The following is an 18,365-nucleotide window of genomic DNA, read 5'->3' as shown; positions in this document are numbered from 1 at the left end:
TGGTTCATGGGTGGGTTTTGTAGAGGGGAATGAGAGCTTCAAGATGGTGGTGGTTGTGTCGAAAATCTCCACCGGAGTTGGTCGGAATCGGCCTTGGAAAATGGGAGCTCGCGGTGGGTGTGGGTCGACGGGAAGGCTACTCCCCCTTCTTTTTTTCCTTGTTTTTTTTTTCTTCTTTTCTGATTTCTCATTGGTCCTCCATCCCTTTTTTATTTGATTGGTCCCTTTTTCTCTTTACTCAAGACTGATTAGTTAGTCTTCCCACAAGGTGGGAGTTCAAATAATTTAACTACCTTTAAATAACCAACTTCAAACGACCGTAATTATACCGTTATAATTCGGACTCGCAAATGGCTTTCACCTATGCATTCGTAGTGGCAAGTACTATGAGGATGTGCTAAAAACCGATGATCAACGGAAGTCAAAGTACTTGCCTCTAGGGCATTTTTGTAAATTCACGCTTCTAAAATTAATAAAATCGTAAAATTTGAGACGAGTTGTCACAATCAAGTAGTAGAAATGGAAACATCACAATTCAGCAAAAAGATGTTCACATGTTCCATAGACACAAACAAACCGTGCGCTGCTACTCTCTATTTATAGACGCTAAAAGTTTTTGTGCCTATATTTTGTCATACAATTGTCAGACCAATAATTATATATATATTTGTGCTACTTGGCATGGCTTTGTGCCCAATAATGTGTTTGTGTCCATTTTTTTTTTTTTACACTGGGCACAATACATCATATCCTTTATTGAATGGACACTATTCCACCATATTAGTGTTCTCAAAGACACAAACTCTTCATTTGTGTACACCAAAGCCCATATTTTTCGTAGTGTTTCAGCAACTTTTGGTAGGAACCTCACCAACCCAAAGTCACCTACATGTGCAATCATATCCTCATTGAGAAGAATATTGCTAGGTTTAAGGTTGCAATGAACTACTGGCGTCTCACAATGACTATGGAGATAATCCAATGCCATAGCAACATCAAAAACAATATTCAAACTCTGCGAAATTGTTAAGCTCCTTGGCCTCTCATCTGTCTCACCAATTGTATGAATTGGAGATAGCCATTCCTCCAAGCTCCCGTTAGCCATGAACTTGTAAATTAAGGCCTTGAAGTCGTGACTACGATAATCAAAACGAGAACATGCTGAGATTATCTTGACAAGATTATGGTGTCTAATATTTCGAAAAGCCTCGCACTCATAAATAAAACTTTTGTAAGCCCTGCTAAACGAACGTGGTTGAGTACCTTGATCGCAATTGTAGTTTAACCGTGCTCAAGTATTCCCTTATAAACGGACCCAAAACTGCCCATACCAACCAAGTTGGTTGAGGAGATTCCATTTGTTGCTCTTAGAAGACTTTGGTATGATACACATGGGGAAATTTGTCTAAATCACTTGAAGTGCGATTTTTTTTATCCCTCCGTGAGCAATAAAGGTACAAAAAGGTTAGTGCAAAAATAACTCCAAAAATCCCACAAATGAGAGAGAGAACCAATTTCATGGTTAAGCTCAATCCTTCCTTTTTTGGATGCTGGAGAGTTGCACTTTGGCAAATGAAACTCAGATATGCCCCCCGAAAGCTTGCTATTTCCTTCAAATCTCCCTTGATCGGCAACATGCCCTCAAAATTGTTATAAGATAGATTCTGAGATTCCAAAAAATTCAAACGTTCTAAGAATTCTGGAATTGCTCCTGACAAGTTGTCAGAAAGATACAATTCTGTAAGAACTCTTAGTGAACTCAAAGTTGATGGAATCGTCCCATGGAAGAAATTTCCATGCATGTCTAGGTACTCTAATTTTATACAACTAACAAGACTTGCCAGAATTTCACTGAATAACATGTTTTCATAGATATCTATATACTCAAGATTTAAAATTCCTACGTCCTTTGGTAGGGAGCCGAGAAAATGATCTTGAGGTAAACTAAATATATACAAGTTCAACAGACCAATGATTTCTTACGATATGATACCGCTAAAACTGTTCTCACCAAGATAGACAAGCCTCAAATTCTGACACACTATTAAACTTGGCAGGATATTGCCTGGAAGTTGTTGCCTTCTAAGCTTAACTCATTTAATCGACTAAAATTTCCGAAAGAGGATGTAAGATTGCCAGAGAGAGAGTTCCTACTCAAATTTAATAGATATAACTTGTGAAGTTTTCCTACACCCGGGGGAATGTGACCTGATAATTGGTTCTCAGCATCCCCAAAACCTTTAAGTTAGCCAAATTTACAATCTCATTCGGGATACTTATATTTTATTTTGTGCAATATGGAAATCATTTATTTATTTTTATTGCTTTTTAGCCAAAATGGTCTCTAAAATTTGCATAACTCCTCATTTTGGTCCCTGAGATTTCAAATCAATAGAAGTGGTCTCTGAGATTGTCCAACATCCATCATTTTGGTCCTTCCATTAAAAACTCTGTTAAGTGCTCCGAAGCTCTTGGCCGAAAGTTTGGGCAATTTTCAAAGCTTCGTAACTCAATTGTTTCTTAACCAAATTCGACACATAATATATCAAAATGAGGATAGGAAAGTGTAGTATAAGATTATACCTATTTGGAAGCCCAATGGTTGCCGGAGATGGTCGGAAAATAGCCTCAAAGTTGACTGGTTCGAGGGAAAACTGGAAAACTCGCCGGAAACTAGGTAAACTTTAAACGTTCATAACTTCTTCAATACTCAATGAAATCAAGTGATTCAAAAACGAAAATCATACTTCTCGATGAGACAAAGAGAACGGTACCTTTTTCAATGGCTAACTCTCCGTGGTTTGTCCAAAAAATGGCTCGAAAGTGTCTAACTCGAGACCAAGACAGCCACTTTCAAGCCGTTTTTCGGCCAAACCACAACTAACCGTTGAAAAAAATACCATTCTCTTCATCCCATCGAAAAGTATGATTTTCATTTTAAATCACTTGATTTTGTTGAGTATTGAAGAAGTTATGAAAGTTTAAAATTTACCAAGTTTCCGGCAAGTTTTTAAGTTTTCCCTCGTACCAGTCAACTTTAAAGCTATTTTCCGACCATCTCCGGCAACCATTGGGATTCAAAATGGGTATAATCTTATTCTACACTTTCCGATCTTCATTTTAATATATTATGGATTGAATTTGGTTAAGAAACGATTAAGTTATGAAGATTTGAAAATTACCCAAACTTCTAACCAAAAGCTCCGGGACACTTAATAAAGTTTTTAATGGAATGACCAAAATGATGGATGGTGGACAATCTCAAAGGCCACTTCCATTGATTTGAAGTCTCAGGGACCAAAGTGAGGAGTTATGCAAATCATAGGGATCATTTTCGCTAAAAAGCCTTTTTATTTTTTATTTCTGGACGGATGGAAATCATTTTTAGAAATTGGACGTGGAAAAACACAGAATTCACAATTTGACGAGTAACATGATGATACTAGAAATCAAGTAAACATAACAAAAGGCATGAATTATTCATGGAAATTGTGAAATCAGAAGAAATTTGTACATGTTACTTGAGTGTTTTGTAGTCATTGGAGTAGCGACAAATCACATCAAACCAACCATCCATAGCACTTACAATAAGTATATTGAAACTGTTTTGATCAGTCAAAACTTTAAAAAATTAATCAAAATTACCAATTATGATTAAGTTTATGGGACTCAATGGAATTCATGTTTAATTGCGGGACTAGATGCATCCATTTCATTCAAATCAAGAAATATAACACAATCAAATAACAAAATACCAGAATTCGAAGATAAAACCAGGGAATATAGAAAACTTCAAGTCTTGAAGAGATGGGAGCATCGCCTTGCTTTTTGCAACAAAACATTCAGAAAATTACAGGAAGACAAATAAAATTTGAAACAAATTACTTCAATTGAATAGGGAATCTGCAAATTGCTACCACTCCATAGCAGAAGGGACAATTCTGTTTCATTTCCCTGCAATAACAAGAAGTACAATTCTATAACAGTTCTCCCCACTAACCTAAAAGGCTAAACCCACTTCTTCAATTCCTTCTTATTTGTCAATCATAAACCAAGGGAACCTTATGACATTCAAACCTTAACTATCAATTATACCAAGTATATCAGAAATACATAAATAATGAAATTCCACTAACGAACTAAACAAATGGCCCTTCAGTACATCCTCACAGAATCACAACTTACCTTCCATATTGGACACAATGCAATAAGCAAGAATTGCAATGTTCAGAGACTTTTTCGGATCAAGCACACACCTAATTCATAAAATTTCCCATAAAATTTGACAAAATGCAATAAACAATAATTAAATATCACCACTTACCGTCCAAAGGCGCTTCATCAATGGTAACATTAGGCCCCCTCAACAAATTCCAAATTCTGCACACCAAATCAATCAGATCCAACAAGTAATAATATAATAAAAAGGCATACAGATATCCAAAATGTTGAAATTACAATAAAAAATCAAATCATGCTTTAAAGAAATGCAACATATTCATGAAAAACTTGAAATTTTGAGAACAATTCTCTTCATTCATTAGAATCTAAGTAAAGAGATTGAAGCCAAAATTTGAAACAAAAACCATAATCGAATTAACTAAATTATATCACTTGAAAAGGATAATAACTAAGAAATAAAACGGATTGAGAAGCAAAGTGATGGGGTAGCGTTTGGAGGGTGAGGCTGCAGAGCAACTGATCTTACCCACTCTGCTTTCATCGACCGCTAAACAGAGAAAAAGGAGACAAAAATTAAAAATAAAAAAAATTCTCGTATAAATAAATTTGTAAAAGTGGGAAAATTGGCGGTGATTACAATTTGTAAAAGAAGCAACTAATCCTACCCACTCTGCTTCATCGATGGATAGCTCACTTGGTTTGCTAAAAATATTGTATAAATAAATATTGGGATGTGGTGGGGGCTCAGGCCGGGATGTGACATTCCCCTTTTTACAGGAAGAACTCGTCTGCAAACCGGTGGTGACTGATGATAGAAGCATACCATGGTAAATACATTGAGAAAAATAGTTTGACCAAAATTTTCTTGCAAAGTAGTATTAGTATACCAACCACTGTCATCTCGGCCTTTTTTTGGACCCAATAGACAATTATTATTTTATATTTCTGGACGGATGAAAATCATTTTTAGAAACTGGATGTGGAAAAACACAGAATTCACAATTTTACAAGTAACATGATGATACTAGAAATCAAGTAAACATAACAAAAGGCATGAAATATTCATGGAAATTGTGAAATCAAAAGAAATTTGTACATGTTACTTGAGTGTTTTGTAGTCATTGGAGTAGCGATAAACCACATCAAACCAACTATCCATAGCACTTACAATAAGTATATTGAAATTGTTCTGATCAGTCAAGACTTTAAAAAATTAATCAAAATTACCAATTATGATTAAGTTTACGGGACTCCATGAAATTCATGTTTAATTGCAGGACTAGATGCATCAATTTCATTCAAATCCAGAAATACAACGCAATCAAATAACAAAATACCTGAATTCCAAGATAAAGCCGGGGAATGTAGAAATCTTCAAGTCTTGAAGAGATGGGAGCATAGCCCTGCTTTTTGCAACAAAACAATCCTTTTTCAGAAAATTACAGGAAGACAAATAAAATTTCAAAAAAATTACTTCAATTGAATAGGGAATCAGCAAATTGCTACGACTCGATAATTTTGCAAAAGGTACAATTCTGTTTTATTTCCCTGCAATAATAAGTACAATTCTGTAACAGTTCTCCACAATAACCTAAACCCACTTCTTCAATTCCTTCTTATTTGTCAATCCTAAACCAAGGGAACCTTATGACATTTAAACCTTAATTATCAAAGTATATCGGAAATACATAAACAACGAAATTTCACTAACGAACTACACAAATGGCCCTTCAATACATCCTTACAGAATCACAACTTACCTTCCAAATTGGACACAATGCAATAAGCAAGAATTGCAAAGTTCTGAGACTTTTTCGGATCAAGCACACACCTAATTCAGAATTTTTCCCATAAAATTGGACAAAATGCAATAAGCAATAATTAAATATCACTACTTTCCTTCCAAAAGCGCAGACTTCATCAATGGTAACATTAGGCTCCCTCAACAAATTCCAAATTCTACACACCAAATCAATCAGATCCAACAAGCAATAATATAATAAAAAGGCATACAGAGATCCAAAATGTTGAAATTACAATTAAAAAAATCAAATCATGCTTTAAAGAAATGCAACATATTCATGAAAAACTTGAAATTTTGAGAACGATTCTCTTCATTCATTAGAATCAAAGTAAAGAGATTGAAGCCAAAATTTGAAACAAAGACCATAATCGAATTCAATTATATCACTTGAAAAGGATAATCACTAAGAAAAAAAACGGATTGAGAAGGACAATCATGACCTACCCCCAACTGCTCCGAGAAGAATTACGTCGATTGCTTAGCTGACAAAAGAGTCTCATCAGGTAATGGCACTCCAGTCAAATCCAAGCCAGCTCCACCAATAGGTACTTCTTCATACTTAAAATCAATCTCTAGTTTATGTAAACATATTCAGTTATACAAATATCCAAATGTTATATAATTACTAATTTCCCAACAAAATTTCTCGATTATACAACACACAGAGCAGCTCAAATTGTTAAACATTAACCCAAAGAAAATATGGGAAAATTAAAAGACTTTTCCTTTTAATTTTCCCACCGTTTCTCAGGCACCTGAAATAAAATTCAGAAAACGGAAGCAGAATTAAAAGAAACCATCGATGGAGGGGGCGAGGTTGAGGCCAATGCCATCGCCAAGAAGCAAAGTGATGGGGTAGCAGAGCAACTGATCTTACCCACTCTGCTTTCATCGACCGCTAAACAGAGAAAAAGGAGACAAAAATATAAAATAAATAAAATAAATTCTCGTATAAATAAATTTGTAAAAGTGGGAAAATTGGCGGTGATTACAATTTGTAAAAGAAGCAACTAATCCTACCCACTCTGCTTCATCGATGGATAGCTCACTTGGTTTGCTAAAAATGTTGTATAAATAAATTTGAAACCCCTCATACCTTAAATTGGAATTTCGAAACTGAAAGACGAAGGCAAGACGACGACACGGTACGGTTTGCTGGTTTGAGGGTTTTAGGTTTCGAATATTTTTCTGTTAATTGCGAGCAACAGAGCTAATGGGACGATGTTTTGCCAGATGAGGCGAAGAGGCGGAGCGGAAGATTCACTCACTCCAATCCTCCAAGAACCCATAATTTTTTCAATCCTTGGAACCCTAGAAAAATCACCAGAAGATTAATTTCTTTGGTAAAGAATTTTTAAAAATCTAAAGTAGGATAAATTACTTACCTTCCGTATAGAGGGTTATGGAAAATGCGAGGATGGAGTGGTGGTACGTCGCGGTTCTCGCGTGTTACATTGAATTTGGGTGAACAGGTGGAAAAGCAATTTACAGAGTTGGCGGTGGTTTTGTTTGATTGAAGAATCTCGTTGAAAGATGAGGAAGGCTATCGAAAATGGAGAACTGGAGCAGGAAGGAAGAGGTGCAGGAGATTGGGATGAGTCGATTCGTTCGATGGTGTGAAAACAGTTGATGTCGAATTCCATAAACCACCGAGAAAAGCATGAACGACAGCTCACAACACAGATACACATGTTAACATGGGAAATTTCGTAATTTTACCGTGCATATGGAAAACCCTAAACAATAATATGGGCGCAATTCCGTCTTTACACCGTGCTTAGGAACATTAAACCTGTTGCTGCTGCAATATTTCTATTTTGCAAATATTTGAGAAGAAGTTGATTGGTGTTAGTGTCGTGCCACTTTTACTTAAAAGTTGAAAAGAGTTTGAGTGGCAAAGCGTAGAGATAAAATTGTCTACTAGTTGATGAGTTTTGTAAGTCTTTTAGGATGTGTTTATTGTACCGGACTATCTCGGACTGACCTAGCTTTGGGGACTAAGTTTGACTGATTTAGATTAGATTAAGTCAGACTAAGTTAGTGAACTGTTTGGTGCAGTGTCAGACTAAAAAATAGAATAATTAATAAATTATAATATTATAATATTATAATATTTAATATATGTCTAATAATATTAAATTATGAGTTCAAGCTTTTCCTTCTATACACTCTTCTCCAGTTCTACGTCTCTCTAGAATACTTTCTTCCTCTTTGGTTTCATCGCCATTATCTCCTTTCCTCCCATCTTTTTTCCTTCAAAATGCTTCAAAGTTCAATTCCATTTTTTTCTGCAAAACACTTCAAAACCATATTCCTGCAAAATCATCTCCAAAGCTACTCTCTCTCCTCCCTCTCTATCTCTCCATCTCTTTTTATCCTCAAAGCTACTCTCTCCCCTTCTCTATCCATTTTTCTCCGAAATTTTTTGGGAAAAAGAAAAATTATCTAGGAGATTTCTAGGAAGTTTCAGGAATAAGGAAGAATTTTTCTATTGAGATTGTTATTGTTATTGTGTTGCTTTTTCTTTTCAAATTTTGGTGGCTGGATTTTGAGATTTAAGTTGTGGGTCGGATTGAGTTTTAGATTCGGGCATGGGTGGGCAAACAGAGTTGCCCAGAAGCATGCTTGCAGACTTGCAATGCAAACATCGTATGCAGTTCTGGAAACGGGACTAGAAATCCCATGGTTTTTGAGGGGGTTCACTATGACCGGCTAATCCCATGGTTAATCGAGACGAGTGAAGGTTAATGTCATTAACGTTAGTCTCAGTGGGTAACAAATAGGGGACCGGACTAACATTTAGTCCAGTCCAATCCAATGAGAGTTAGCGAGGGCAAACAAATGCGCCCTCAGTGTTTATCCTGACTTAGTACACTCCATTTGTTTATTTAAATGCATATATCTAGGATATTTTCATAAGATGTCGATGTGTAATTAAAGTTAAATAAAATTAAATGTATAATCTAAGGATTTATACGACAAATTTTTCATATAGGAATTAAAGTTATACATATGTAATTCTAAGGATTTATCTATATGAGCTATTAATCACTTGAACATATACCAGATTCAGTCAGCATGTATAATCTTAAAAGTATTATTCCTAATTTCTTAATTGTTGAAAAATAAGGCCTTGTTTGGTCTCTAGGATTGGAATGGAATGGTTAAACTACTGTATTCATGGTATATTAAAGATAGAGGTGAATGCTTTTTCATATTCAGGGGATTAGAAGGGGGATAAGACATGATGGAAAATAACCCCTTCTGATCCTTACCATTTTGGCAAATTGGAATGGAAAATAATCCATCTCCTACCTTCAAGTAACCCACAAATTTTTCATTTCATTCGTCAACATTCCTTGAATATAGTGGGTTGTCCATTTCAATCCAATCTTAGAGACCAAATGGGGCCACAATTTTTTCATTTCTTTCCTGAACATACCTTGGATATAGGTCATATATATCAACATGCTTCAAATGTCTTAATTTACAACTTTCTTATGTTTACCACTTTTAAATATAGGTTACATGGCTTGATAACATTGCACATATGCACTGCACCGAACATAGATAAAAGTAGAAAGTTTCATGTCTGCACATGTGCTCCCTAAGCTGTTTTAGTGAAAAATTGCATGTCTGTACCTTTATTTCCTTCATTTATCTTCCTGGTTAAATTATGAGCCATGTATTAAATTTTCTCAACCTTTAAGATGTTTGCGGCTTCCTTACCATGATATTACACTTGGGGCTGCATGGCCTGAACTGTTCGTTGACCAAGGAAAATACTGGGATTTGCCGAGTCAATTTCCTTAGATATGTCATCACTTGTTTCCGAATCTGGATTGCGGTACCGCATTGGTGTACATAAAAACATCCAGGCAGTTAATTCCGTAGATTCTGCGCAAAGGCTGCCTTTTCTTATGGAAAAAGCCAAGGCAAAATGAGACACGAAAAGACATCATGATACATAAAGAAAAGGGTTGGTTTTGGCGGCCATCTTATGATGTGCGTCTTAAAAAACCCCATTCTTCAGTATCTAAAATTTTTGGTAATTTTACACGTTATTCATAATTTTTGGATAACTTGTATTATCTCATTACATTTTTGTTGGAAGTTTCATACCAATACTCAGGTGCAATATTGTATAACTTTTAGCTTATACATTTGCCTGTTTTTATACATGTATACATGTTTTGGTACCTCTTAGTGTCACTTATACTGTATGTGTAGTTTTCTACTTTAGTATTAAACCCAGTACATGTAATGAGTATGTCACCCCCTTTCATCTGTTCCGTGGTTGTAGATGTGCCTGCAGTAAAAGAAACATCATAGATAATAGTAATAAAATATAATTCTAGAGACTAAAGTTCTAACGGAACGATTCAATATTTTTGTTTTGTGTTTATGAGTCCAGGTCTGTTGCCGACAGTATGCAATCTCTTAGAGCACTTTCAGCGTTGGCTTTTGCTGGGGAACAGGCCAGCAAACAGGGCACGAAAGCTCAGCCTATTGACTCCAATGTGTGGGAGTCCGAGGGACAGCGTAGGGCCCGAGCACCAGGCCTGTCACGAATTGCCAGCCCGCAAGCCCGAAGGCTATCTGACGCAAGGCTGACGTCAGCCAGGCGTCAAACCCTTTTTTTATTTTTTTTCTGTCAGGCGCGTGCACTGCACCCGTGTGTGGGGGCACGTCACCTGACATGTTTTCAACGGATGGGGCCCGCGGTGCAGTTTCAAATTGTTACCGTTGGGAAGCCACGTGGCTTCTCATGGTTCGTTGGATCTCAACGGCAAGAAAATGTGGACCGTCAGATTTGCAATGGTAAAAAAACATAAAAAAATCTTATTTAATATCAACCGTTGGATCTGAGATCAATGGTTGATATTATTCTCCTTTATAAATATAAAAAAAAAAGGTTTTAAAATTCAGAAATGTTACCGTTGTGCCGCATGGCACAATCTGGAGTGTTGGAATTCAATTTTTTTTAAAATCCAATGGCAGAGATTAATTAGTTGAATAAAAAAATTTTAAAAATTGTAAATACCTTTTCATTATCATCTACCTTACACCACAGCTTCTATCAAGGTTTACAGAATGGCTGGGCTAGCATATCTGACCCACAGCTTGGATGACTCCACGGGAATGTGAGGCTTTGCCCATTCTTGCTTTGTCATCTCTCCTTTTACGCTCCTCATCCTATTCTCTCTCATTTTGGGCCACCTGGAGATTGAATATTCCTTCTGATTGGTTAAACAATTCTTCCTCTTACTGATCAATTTCCCACATCATCCTTGAAAAATAAGACATTGTAAAAATGAATCAGAAACTATGAATAATGATAGAGATATTGTTGACCGGTGCTTAGTAGTTTTGGGATTGGTCAAGTATGGTACAAACAGTGCTCCCCTAACTTCCCAAGTGAGGGAAGCTCCTCGATTGGGGACTTGCAAGATCGAAGCCATTGAGTAATCACGAAACTTCCAAGTACCGAAGTGTGGTGTCGCCTTCACTTGCCTTCTCTGTCCTGTAAGTAGATGTGGCATCTTCTCTTGGAAGTACTTTTCCTTCATCCAAGAGTGGTATCTTTAGTTGGCGTTGACGCACAAGGTAATGTATCATTTTCATTTGAAGCTTACTTGTAGTTTCGGGTTTGGTCAAGTGCGATACAAACCATATAGTAGGAGTCCCCCAAGTCTCTAAGCGAGGAGATCTGCCGAAGGAGGTGACAGACAAGGTAAGCAATCAGGGTTCCAAGCAATCAGTCTCAGATCGGTAGGTTGATCTTGGGTTCCGGCTGATTGTACTCATTCTCCCTGTCTCTCATTCAGCAACAAAGATAAAGAGAAGAAACGGGGAGAAGAGATGATATGAGGTACTCTTGTTTTTGGATAAGACGGACGAATCGGCATGTGCTTTGTTGTACTTGACTTTCCATAGGTGTATTCTTGAACTAGGCTGGAGGGTTTTCTGGTTTCCTCCAAAGGAGCGAGCCGACTCCAGGATTTGAGGGTCAAAACAAGTCCATCAAACCTGGAGTATGTTCGAACCTGATGATATGAGATACTTTTGTTGTTTGACAAAATAGTAGATGTGGTATGGCGAAGCTTTGTTCTTCGACAACGGTGTTAGCAAAAAGTTGTTGAGGCTTCTCGATCTCTTCAATTAGAGCAATGATGCCGAGCTTGGGTTTTTTATTTTGTTGAAGTTTGCATGTTGAAACTTCATGGGTGGATGTTGTAGGTTGAAGTAGTGCTCCCTTAATTTCTTGAGTGAGGAAAACTTCTCGGTTGGGGACTTGAAAAATCCAAGGCACTGAGTAGTCGCGAAATTTCTGAGTACCAAGATGTAGTGGTATATGGTAAGAGTCCCCCAAGTCTCCAGTCGAGGGAGGTGTCTTGCTAGTAAGCAATTTTCCAAACAAAACTTCACCATTTTCTTTTCTAAGTGGTTGCCCAAAACTCCTCCTTCATATATATTTGGTATGAAAGTTGTTAGGCCCAAAGAAATGGAGGCCTAGGCTCATTTCTTTCTTTCTTTCTTTCCTTTTTTTTTTTGTATTTTTTTTTTTTTTAATTTTCGATTTTTTTTTTTTTGGGTGAAGCTTTGATGTTGAAGTTTTGGTGTTGAAGCTTTTGTGTTGAAACTTTGGTGTTGAAGCTTTTGTGTTGAAGTTTTGCAGGTGAAGCTTTTGTATTGAAGCCTTGTAGGTGAAGCTCTTGTATTGAAGCTTTGTAGGTGAAGCTTTTGTGTTGAAGCTTTGTTGGGCACCATAAATTGATTTTGCTTCACACTATCTTGATCAAGATTGTGTAAAGCTTTTGAGAATTGTAGTTGCTCTCCATTGATGAAGCTTTGTTTGATGTTGAAGCTTTGTTGTTGAAGCTTTGTTTGATGTTAAAGCTTTGTAGTTGAGAGTTGAACCTTTGTAGTTGAAGCTTTGTGTTGAAGCTTTGTTGTTGAAGCCTTGTTTGATGTTAAAGTTTTGTAGTTGAGAGTTGAACCTTTGTAGGTGAAGTTTTGGTGTTGAAGTTTTTGTGTTAAAACTTTGTAGTTGAGAGTTGAACCTTTGTAGTTGAAGCTTTGGTGTTGAAACTTTTGTGTTGAAGCTTTGGTGTTGAAAGTTGAATCTTGTTAGATGAAACTTTTGTATTGAAGCTTTGTAGGTGAAGCTTTTGTATTGAAGCTTTATAAGTGAAGCTTTTGTATTGAAGCTTTGTAGGTGAAGCTCTTGTGTTGAAACTTTGTAGGTGAAGCTTTTGTGTTAAAGCTTTTGTTGGCACCATAAATTGATTTTGCTTCACACTATCTTGATCAAGAGTGTGTGAAGCTTTTGAGAATTGTTGTTGTCTTCCATTGATGAAGTTGTTGCGTTCCATAAATTGATTTTGCTTCACACTATCTTGATCAAGAGTGTGTGAGGCTTTTGACATTTGTTGTTGCCCTCCATTTGTTGAAGCTTTTGTGTTGAAACTTTGTGGGTGAAGCTTTGAGGTTGAAGCTTTGTTGGGCACCATGAATTGATTTTGCTTCACACTATCTTGATCAAGAGTGTGTGAGGCTTTTGACATTTGTTGTTGCCCTCCATTTGTTAAAGCTCTTGTGGTGAAGCTTTGTAGGTGAAGCTTTGAGGTTAAAGCTTTGTTGGGCACCATGAATTGATTTTGCTTCACACTATCTTGATCAAGAGTGTGTGAAGCTTTTGAGAATTGTAGTTACCCTCAATTTGTTGAAGTTATTGAATTTCCCAATTTCCTCTTCTTTTTTTTTGGGGGGGGGGGGGGATGGAAAATTAGAAATTTGAAAATGTGGGAGAGACAACATATACAAATTTTGTGGAAGAGAGACAACATATACAAATTTTGCTTCCACACTGTTGAGAAAGAGATTGTGATGCAAGCCACACCTTGTAGTAGTCGAAGGTTTGGATGAACCATATAAATTGAATTTGCTTCGAACAATCTTGATCAAGAGTGTGTGAAGCTTTCTATGAGCTGTAGTATTTGCATTATTACAGAGGAGAAATGTCTGAAGCAGATGTAAGAGGGCTGAAGAGCTTGATCTTCGTATACCATGCACTGAAGCCGTTGTTGGCTTGCAATAAGACTTTGTTGGTGACTATAACTCTTGTTAGGCATAAGTGCTCTCCTAGTTGAGTTGTAAAGCTTGAGGGTTTTTGATTATTTATGAAAACTAGGAGTTCACATGTACAAGTTGTACCACTCATCTTCTGGTTGGTGGAATGAATGGTGAGTTGCTTTCATCACGTGGTTAGTGGTACGAATGTGAGTTCCTTTATCACCTTTCATCACATTTTATCACCTGTTTGGTGGCACGAAAATGAGTTCCTTCTTCACCTGGTTGGTGGCATGAGTGGCAAGTTGCCAAATGATGTTAGAGTACGGGTTGTACATTTCATCACCTGGTTGGTGGCACGAAGATGAGTTCTTTCTTCACTTGGTTGGTGGCATGAGTGGCAAGTTGCCAAATGATATTAAAGTACGGGTTGTACATTTCATCACCTGGTTGGTGGCATGAAGGAGAGTACGAGTTGTACATTTCATCACCTGTTTGGTGGCATGAAAATAAGTTTCTTCTTTACCTGGTTGGTGGCATAAGTGGCAAGTTGCCAAATGATATTAGAGTACATGTTCTACATTTTATCGCCTGGTTGGTGACATGAAGGAGAGTACAGGTTGTACATTTCATCGCCTCATTGGTGGCATGAAGATGAGTTTTTTCTTCACATTTCATCACTTGGTTGGTGAGAATAAGGGCGAGGTGTCGAGGCACATTGTAGCAAGTGTCGAATGACACAAAGTATGTTGAACCCTTTCGAAGCACAGTTGGCTTATGTATGGATGTGTTGGAATGTATGATGTTTATGTTGATTGACATGAGTGATGCTTATGAATGTTTTGCTATGCATGAATCCATGCTTTTGATAGATGAACCATGTTGGTTATAACACTTAGTATCACATACTTTGTGTCAAAGTACGCATGTTGAAGCTCTGAGTTGGAGTATAGGGGTAGGTCAGCGTAGACCAAGTGTTCTAGTGCTAGGAATGCAAAAGACTCAGAAGAAGTTGTTTGAATTCCTTCTTCTTTAAATATTTGCCGAATGACTTGTGTGACAAAAGATCTCAAGTGGTTGAGAGTCAAAACATTTGTAATGTGTATGCCTTCTTATAATAACATTTCCTTTAGTACCCAGTCCTCCACTTTGAAAAAGTGAGGCTTGGCCCCATAGTCATAATAGTCAACGGTACGTTCACCCTTGGTTGTCTTGATACGAACTTTTATCCCTCTTGTTGTAATAGGCTTGCTGAGAGTAAAAATTTTTCCTCTTACCAAGAGACAAATACGTTTGGTGACTTAGCGAGTAGCTAAATAAGGCAGGAGATGATGCAATGGGTGTCTGAATGGCCAAGATCTCCTCACTTGGTAGAACTTGACTTCCACTTCCCACTTGTTGATAGGGGTTAACCATATGGGGGTTCCCTTGGTATGTCCTTGCTTCGGCGGAGGCGTGGTTGTAAGCTTATGTCATTACCTCAGAGTAAGTCTTCCAAGTGTTGGCATTGATCATGTACTTGAAGAAACAATCATGTAGGCCTGCCATGAAGGCTTTGAAGGCGGTCTTGTCATCTGCCTCAGCATAGTGAGAATACTTATGGCTGAAACGGCCGGCATACTTTCGTAGTGGCTCGTCCGGCTTCTGGCGAATAGTGTACAAGTTATCTGCGGAATGCAAGCAATCTATCTGGAAGATGTATTGAGAGATAAACAGTTTCCTCAGTTCCTCAAATGAGTCTACTGTCTCAGATGGAAGACGGCAATACCAATTCAAATCTCCGTCAGAGAAGGTAGAGGGGAAGAGAAAACATCATTCTTCGTCGATGTGCATCCGATATGCCATGGTGGACTCAAAGAGGTTAAAGTGTTCAATCGGGTCCTCCCTTCCAGTGTAGAGCTGTAAGCCAAGCTTCTGCTTTGTCTTTGCTTGGGAGGGGTGTCGAGGATCCTCCTTGTAAGAGGGTCATGCCTAGGTTGGTTCCATTCAGGTATTTCTGCCTGACGTTCGGCCTTCAACTTGTTTACTTCCTCAAGGAGTTGTAGGACAAAGGGGTCCTGAGTGGAGTCAGGTACTGCTGGATCCTTCTTCCGTAAGTCTCCATTTCCTCTTGGAAGTAGGAAAGCTTGATCAAGGGCATGAGATTTTTCTTTGGACTCACCGTACTGACTTCCAGAGCGAGCCTGTCGAAACACCCCCAAGTCCCCCGTACCTTCATATTCCTCTAGGACATGTCGCTCATTACCTAGATTGGTAGTTGGCTTGGGGCATAGGAGATGACTAAATCTTTAGAAACCCTTGGGTCATTGACCTTCGAGCTTATGTGGATGGGGTTCTCTCGACGTTACCTCAGGAAGTCCCGACAGTCGCGATAAATGACTTTTGATCATTCTTCTCCTTCTGCAAGAAAGTGCCTTCCTCCACTTCTCCTGCTTTAGGTCGAAGCAGCTGGGTCGAGAGAGGTCTCATGTTGATCAACACCTTGATGAGTAACTCGCTCGCCATTAGGGATATCCATGTTGAAGGCAGGTGATCTCTCGTGTTGGGGGGCACCCATGTGGTGGTTGACTTCCTCAGGGACGATGAGTTCGTGTGTTTGAGTATGCCTAGCTTCATGGAGCATCCCGAAGAGCTTCTCATACTGCTCCTGGAGGATCTCATTCTTTATCGCTATCTTGTTGTTCTGAGCCTCTAGCTCATCGACTTTAGCCTGAAGAGCAAACTTCTTTCGTTGCTTCGCACTAAGTGCGAGAGGGATGTCAATCTGCGTGCTGTGGTTCCCTTCACTCCCCATGTTGGAGAATGGTGCCTGGTCGAAAGAAAGTGTACGAATGGTGGAAACCAGCTTGACAAAGCTGGAAAGAGTAGGAATAAGTGCGATTCCCATAGACGGCGCCAAATGTTGATGCACAAAATCGGCGAGGACTTTGGTACAACATAAAGTGTCAAGTTTGTGACCTTCGCTAGGTTGCTCTGGTCATTAGTGTGGATAGGTATGTAAATGAATAGAGATAGGGAAGCAAACAACACAAGATGTACGTGGTTCACCCAGATTGGCTACGTCCACGGAGTAGAGGAGTTCTCATTAGTTGTGAAGGGTTTACACAAATACATAGGTTCAAGCTCTCTTTTAGTAAGTTGTAGTGAATAGTTTAGTACAAATGACATTAGGGTTTATTGTGGGAGAATGATCTCCTTTTATAGAAGAGAGTTTCTAGCTTTGTTCTGACATTGACACGTGTCGTGTTGTGATTGGCCTCTGATATCGACACGTGTTGCACTATGATTGGCCTCTGATACCGACATGTGTCACGTTGTGATTGGCCTCCTGGTTCGAGGAAAAGTCTTGTGGGTCATTGACGGTATACTGTTGACCGGTGCATAGTAGTTTTGGGATTGGTCAAGTATGGTACAAACGTATAATTTTATAATTTTTCGGATAATAACACGTGGCGCAACGAGAACAATTAAAAATCTTATCCGAAATTAGAAATAAAATTATTTTGTATTATTTTATAAATAAAAATAATAATAATATTTTATTGCCTATTGTCAGGGCTATTGAAGTGCAACGGTGGAGATGCAAAAGGCGAGTACTGTTCATTAAGGGCAGTTACTGTTCACTGGGTGGATAGCATAGTATATTACCTGGGGGTTCCCATGCTGGAAGTGCTCTTAAGTTTTTTACTTTACCATTTCCTGATGTTTGCACCAGAGAAGACCAAATACAGAATTCTATAATTGTAAAAAAATAATGGGTAGTCAACCTAGTCATTGTTAGTGATATAGTTCCCTTTTATTTGCAAAATGAAATTGTAATGCCATTTCCCACTTTTTCTTCTGGTCAATGGTGGCATTACATTTTTGGTGGAAGCTGCACTGCCTGGTTTCAGGATGGGTACAACCCAGTGGCGGTTGATATGAAGGGAGACGAGGACAATTCTAGGAGCAATAAGAAGAGAAATCCATTCAGTGCTGATTTTTTCGGCTCTCTCTGCTATACTTTCCAGCACAGGAAACTTATAGAGCTCTACGGTGATCTAACCAGGATTGATTCTCGTCTCGATATTTGTTCAGCTTCAGCTTTGGCTAAAAGGGTTATTTATGGTTTGAAGAGTTCCTCTACTAATAGTGCACAAGATCTGGTGTCCTGCCCTAGGATCAATATAATCTTTCAGCAGTAGGTATTTCTATTTATACCTTAACCGTCTAAATGTTGTGCACCTTAAGTTGGAAGAGAATTTTTAAATGCAGTTATGCACAATATGTTACAAAATCCACATAGTCATTTGCTAATTGGTACTTG

General features: G+C 38.0%; 1 protein-coding gene across 8 annotated transcripts; it reads right to left on the bottom strand.

Annotated features, from left to right (window-relative positions):
- Positions 1-3,760: 3,760 nt before the first annotated feature.
- On the bottom strand, positions 3,761-7,790 carry LOC125477194. 8 transcript variants are annotated; one of them, XR_007258373.1, is made up of 5 exons: positions 7,372-7,783; positions 6,431-7,297; positions 5,520-5,585; positions 4,325-4,380; positions 3,761-3,954 (listed from the first exon to the last, which is right to left on the bottom strand). XR_007258373.1 is itself a non-coding variant. In XM_048584156.1 (5 exons), exons 2-5 carry the CDS (start codon positions 6,484-6,486, stop codon positions 4,354-4,356), a joined length of 348 nt encoding a protein of 115 aa, XP_048440113.1. In that variant the 5' UTR covers positions 6,487-7,297; positions 7,372-7,787; the 3' UTR covers positions 3,761-4,353. The 8 variants fall into 8 exon arrangements, 1 of the variants encoding a protein (XP_048440113.1); XM_048584156.1 differs by adding an exon at positions 5,943-6,141 and having other exon boundaries at positions 3,761-4,380; positions 7,372-7,787; XR_007258370.1 differs by having other exon boundaries at positions 5,520-7,297; positions 7,372-7,784.
- Between the last annotated feature and the right edge of the window lie 10,575 nt (positions 7,791-18,365).

Source organism: the organism of the source record quoted next, unplaced genomic scaffold (assembly GCF_019419815.1).
Source record: "Pyrus x bretschneideri cultivar Hongxiangsu unplaced genomic scaffold, Pyrus_bretschneideri_v1 Contig200, whole genome shotgun sequence".
Lineage (NCBI taxonomy): Eukaryota > Viridiplantae > Streptophyta > Magnoliopsida > Rosales > Rosaceae > Pyrus > Pyrus x bretschneideri.
This window is presented reverse-complemented; position numbering and strand designations above follow the sequence as displayed.

Coding starts and splice junctions, on each gene's coding strand:
- LOC125477194 (XM_048584156.1), bottom strand. CDS start 6,486: ATGAGACTCTTTTGTCAGCTAAGCAATCGACGTAATTCTTCTCGGAGC. Junction 6,142..6,430: donor TCTTCTCGGAGCAGTTGGGG/GTAGGTCATGAT, acceptor TTTGGTGTGTAG/AATTTGGAATTTGTTGAGGG. Junction 5,586..5,942: donor CATTGTGTCCAATTTGGAAG/GTAAGTTGTGAT, acceptor TGCAAAAAGCAG/GGCTATGCTCCCATCTCTTC.